Below are 5,748 nucleotides of genomic sequence, written 5' to 3'. Positions count from 1 at the left end.
ACACACAACACATAGTACCCAGATAATGTACATTATAGACGTGACCAAGACACAGTAGCCTGTTGGAGGTACCCTATCCATGCTAACCTGATATCGATACCCCACAGAGTCTTGTACATTTCAGTCACTGGATATTGGATATTATAATATGAGACAGTATCACGATTTAATCTCACCACGTGAGAGTCACGTGTCCTTTGTCTTAATAGTCACATTTACCCTGAGAATACCGACACTTCCTTGTTGAACTTGTTACATTTTTTTTCACAAAAAAACAGGAGAACGATTTGTTTGTTTCACAATTAGGTCGTTCTTCTTTGATGTCACGAGGAGCATCGACTTCAGTAAAACACTTCTCCACCACACGCTTTAAACAGAAGTGATGAAATCCCGCCATCTTGTGATTCTTTGTCTAGAGTTATCTGTTCTTGTAACTAGAGTTATCTGTTCTTGATAGCATGCATGAACGTCAGTTTTGTTGGATTTTATTAATATTATTATTCTAACATCTGTTTTGCACCGGATGTCCTTTTTTTTTGGTTCTGGTTCTAACACGAATGACGTCATTTTGCTTACCAACAAGCCCGCGAAGGAAACGCCATATTGGTTTACGAACAAGTCCGCGAAGCGACGCCACAATGTTCCGACGAGCACGCCCAACAAGGGCGAATAACGCTCAAGTCATTGGCGTCTGATTAGGAAAAACACTGACATCGGGACCAGAAGATTGTTCATGAATGATCTTTTTTGTTATGCTACCCTGAATCGTTCGGAGACGGACAGTCCAAACCAATGGATCCAGAGTTCTGGATGCTCTTGGGAGATAACTGTTCTTCTTTCAATGTCTTATCGGGGCCTGTAAGTTTCTGCAAGTTGTTTTCTTTCTTCCATTTCATCCTCCTGTTCTGAAACCAGATTTTGATCTGTCTTTCCGTGAGTCCCAACATGTGAGCGATCTCTATGCGACGTCTTCTCGTTAGATATCGGTTAAAATGGAATTCTTTTTCTAGCTCCAGCGTCTGGTATCGGGTGTAAGTCTGACGTGTCCTTTTCTGCTCGAAATGAACTTCTGAAAAAACCCCAAGAAAAAACAGATTGTAACAACAACAATAACAGCATTGATAATAATAATAATAATAATAATAATAATAATAATAATAAAGTAAAAGTTTGTTTTGTTTTACGACGCCACTAGAGCACATGGATGTGTTCATCATCGGCTATTGGATGTCAAACATTTGGTAGATTTGACAAAAAAGCCGCAACATTTTTACATTAATAGCAAGGAATATTTAATCATCATCACCACCATTATCATAATACAGATGATGATGATGATGATGATGATGACGACGACGACGATGATGATGCTGCTGATGATGATGATGACGACAACGACGACGATAATGATGATAATACAAAACACAAATAAATCAATAATTAAAAAAAAAAAACACGAAACAAAAGAAACAACAAACAAAAACAAAACAAAACAAACAAACAAACAAACAAATGAATGAATGAATAAATACATATATATAAATATAAATACTGAAGGTGGAAGAGGGTCAGAACAAGAAGAAGAAAAATAAAACAAAAACAAAAATAATGTAGCTAAATTAATTCTTTATTAAGTTCCGTTCATATTGTTATCTTCGGCTTTGTTTCTTTATTATTATTTTCTTCTTTTTTTCAGAAGAAACAACATTTTTTGTCTGTGTTTTTCTTTTCCTATTTGAGTTCAAATTCCACTGGACGGGTCGGGTCGATCTGTGCTAATTTCGATCCCTGGAGAATGCTATCTTCGCCACTCGGCGCGACAGGGTCAATTCGAGATGGGCCAGGGCTCTACAAAACTGCTCTTCATTTCCATAAATACATACGCAATTTGCCACCGTTTGACCCTGTCTGTCTCTCTCTTTGTAGCCACACCGATATGCGGTGTCTACTCCAAGTAGACACTTTCTCTCTGTCTTTGTTTTGGTGACCTCTGGGCGGCTTCGCGAGGAGAGCTACAACCAAACTGGACCGGTGTTGCGACACAGATGTTCAAATGTGGCCCAGGGGAGATAACCATTGTTTCCTATGGAACCGAAAGGGCCGTTGGAGACGGTCAGATGTCACGACGGTCTTTTAAAGTGTTTATTATTTATTACGTAAATATGTAAATGTATACTTTGTAAACACGACCTAACTCGAGTATTCAGCCGGTAAGAGAGCTACACGGTCATTTGTCCAAGTATCCGTCTAGTTATCTTGTCATCATTGTCATCATCATCATCATCATCATCATCATCATCATCATTCATCATATTATCATTATCATCATTGTCATTATCCTCATCATTATCAAATAACAATAATTTAGGGGACAAAATCTTAGGTAACCGGAAATCGGTTCGCGCGTTTTTCTCCTAGGTAACGTTCAAGGCGAGAACTGAATTGCCTAATCTGGTACCTGGAAACTGCATTTAGCAAGTGTTTAGCACGTAACCGATTCGCGATTCGCGTGAGTTTAAACTAACAAAAAAGAAAGAAATGCTTTATTTAACGACGCACTCAACACATTTTATTTACGGTTATATGGCGTCAGACATATGGTTAAGGACCACACAGATTTTGAGAGGAAACCCGCTGTCGCCACTACATGGTCTACTCTTTTAAACTAACAAACACCTGAACAGAAAGACGGTTAGCGTGAGATATTGTGCACTGATTATCATCATCATCACCATCAGCGTCATCATCATCATCATCATCAACATCATCATAATAATCACCATCATCATAATCATCATCATCATCATTATCGTCATAATTATCAACAACGCAATAAACATGTACGAGAAATGAAGTAGATGGTTGACCTACAATGGTTAAAGTTTGTTTGTGTTGTTTAGCGATACGACTAGAGCACATTGATTTATTAATAATCGGCTACTGAATGTCAAACATTTGGTCATTCTGATATATAGTTTCAGAGAGGAAACACGCTACATTTTTCAATTAGTGGCAAGGAATTGTTTTATATGCACCATCCCAGGAACAGGATCGCACATATCACAGCCTTTGATACACCAGTCCTAGTGCACTGGCCGGAATAAAAAATAGCCCAATGGGTCACCGACGGGGATCCAAAAACGATCGCGCATCAAGCGAGCGCTATACCCCTGGGCTACGTCCTGCCTCGACCTACGATGGTGTTTCAAAAATATATTGCTGCTAAATAAAGATTGAATGAATGAATGAATGAATGAATGAATGAAATGAATGAACGAATGAATGAATGAATGAATGAACGAATTAAAGATATATAGAACGCGCGAACGAACGAACGGACGAACGGACGAACGAACGAATAAATGAATGAATGAATGTTTAGCGACATGCCAACACGATTTCAATGAAGAAAGTAACTTGGTTGATATAAGTGTTCTTGTCTATAGTCCTATACTACGCACCACAACTGGTATATTAAAGGCTGTGGTATGTGCTATCCTGTCTGTGGGATGGTACATATAAAAGATCCCTTGTTACTAATCGAAAAGAGTAGCCCATGAAGTGGCGACAGCGGGTTTCCTCCCTCAATATCTGTGTGGTCCTTAACCATATGTCTGACGCCATATAACCGTAAATAAAATGTGTTGAGTGCGTCGTTAGATAAAACATTTCCTTCCTTCCTGTACTATGGACTTTACTCAATCTGATTATAGCATTATTCGGGAGCAAACAAATTCTAAAAATATCGGGCGAGACTATTTATGCAATAGGCGAACTTGTTGGTCTATTTCAACATTAAAGAACAGGGTAAAAGTGTAGTAATAAACTCTGGATTGTATACTAGCATAAACAGATTTTATGGCTATACCATTACGTTTTTTCCGTCTTGAAACGAATTTTATACTGAAATTTGTTTGCGGCATACTTCGTAATTCACCCGAATCATTTCGTATAACACTCGGCATAACCCCGAATGTTTTCAAATTCTTTTCAAATCACTGGCATGATTTTGCAAGTAAGGTTTTGATTGGTCGAATGAAAGGTCAACTGGACATGAGCTCCAACGGGGTGCTGTTAGATCCACAGGTAATAGTAATTAACCAGTGGAGCTAATTTTAATTAGATTGGAATTTACTACAAATTATTTATTTCTGAGCCGATTGTGTTTTAAATTGGATACATTCCTGCCCGGTAAGCTACATATTCAGCCGGTCCGAATAAAAACCTGCCGAATCAAACATGATTGAATCAAACTAGTTCCACCCAGTGCACCATATCTGGTATACTAAATGCCGTGGTATGTGCTACCCTGTATGTGGGATGGTGCATAAAAAAGAACCCTTGATGCATTAGGAAAAGTGTAGCGGGTCTCCTCTTTAAGACTATATGTCAAAATTACCATATGTTTGACATTCAATAGCCGATGATAAATAAATCAATGTGCCGTAGTGGTTTTGCTAAACAAAGCAAACTTTAACAAACTATTGTGTTAATATAAACGTAAAGTAATTGCCCGTCCGACGAGAAGACATGCAAAAAAAATAGATCTCCCGGACCGTAGTGACGTTGACCGCAAAAAACGTTTTTTTTTTTTTTTTATTATTAATTTTTTTTTTGGGGGGGGGAGGTGGGGGGATTTAATTTTGACTTGCTTGTTTTGTTTACTTATATTAAATTTTACATGTTTATTTTGTGTTCACCACGGGAAAACTAGCATTTATATTGCTGCACCGCAAGATACGTGTATGTTTCCGACAAATGTATCAGCTAACAACAGTAATACTTCGACCTTGGATGGAAGCTCGTGTCAAATCATTGATTGTTTAATCTTTATCATCATCTACAGCTGGGATAAACATATCAATCTGGCGCGTGTACGGAGGGTGTGTGTGTGTGTGTGTGTGGATGGTGGTGGTGGTGGTGGTGTGTGTGTGGGGGGTGGAGGGGTCGGGGGTTGAAAGCCATCCCTGCCCAAGCAAATCTTTTCTTGGTATACTTTCCGGAGTATGACTCGAACCCTTCCGCTAAACTTCCGTGGTCACAGTCATACCCCCGCACTGCTAAAATTACTGCGCACGCGTCTGTTAATGACGAGGCATCAACACACTTTCAATTAAAGAAAGAAGGGGGTGGTGGGGCAAGGTGTGTGGGGGGGGGGGGGAGAACCCACTACAAAAATCTAACAACCGCCTCCCCCCCCCAAAAAAAAAAACCCAGCAAAAAACTTCAAAAAACAACAAAAAAACCACACACACACAAACGGACATACATACACACACATTTACGCATAGACACACAACAAAACAAAAATATATCAAAAGAAAGCAAGCATACAACAACCGCCAACCAACCGAAGAAACAACGAAACATTAAAAAACCCTTATAAATAACTGAATAAAATATATATTAGAAAAAAATAGAAGAAGGTGCCATTTTCTTTTATATATTTCGATCTGCATGGTCAACTTTACTGATCATGTGTTTAGCCAACCGTAATGTAGCTGACTTGCATACACTTCGTATGCACCGTTACAATACCACAAAAGCCGCTTATCGCCGATATTAATTAAAACACATCCGTGTAGCGTCAGATCCGATCCGTATCTCTATTTCGCTTTAATGAAATCTACATTACAATGTCATGTCACATGTGTATTGTTCGCAGCCACGTCAGTTAAACACAATTGCATACAACGGTTTATACAGAGCGTGGCTTCAAAAGATATATGCATTTGATAACAGTACTCG

General features: G+C 38.8%; 1 protein-coding gene across 1 annotated transcript in view; it reads right to left on the bottom strand.

Moving 5' to 3' along the window:
* Nucleotides 1-755: 755 nt before the first annotated feature.
* LOC121385146 (homeobox protein abdominal-A homolog) overlaps nt 756-5,748 on the bottom strand; it is a 48,462-nt gene continuing 43,469 nt past the window's right edge. Inside the window, exon 2 of the mRNA XM_041515684.1 lies at nt 756-1,069. Coding sequence (XP_041371618.1) covers nt 756-1,069 — 314 coding nt within the window. The remainder of the gene's footprint in view (nt 1,070-5,748) is intronic.

This window comes from Gigantopelta aegis, chromosome 11 (genome assembly GCF_016097555.1).
Source record: "Gigantopelta aegis isolate Gae_Host chromosome 11, Gae_host_genome, whole genome shotgun sequence".
In the NCBI taxonomy this organism is placed as follows: Eukaryota; Metazoa; Mollusca; class Gastropoda; order Neomphalida; family Peltospiridae; genus Gigantopelta; species Gigantopelta aegis.
This window is presented reverse-complemented; position numbering and strand designations above follow the sequence as displayed.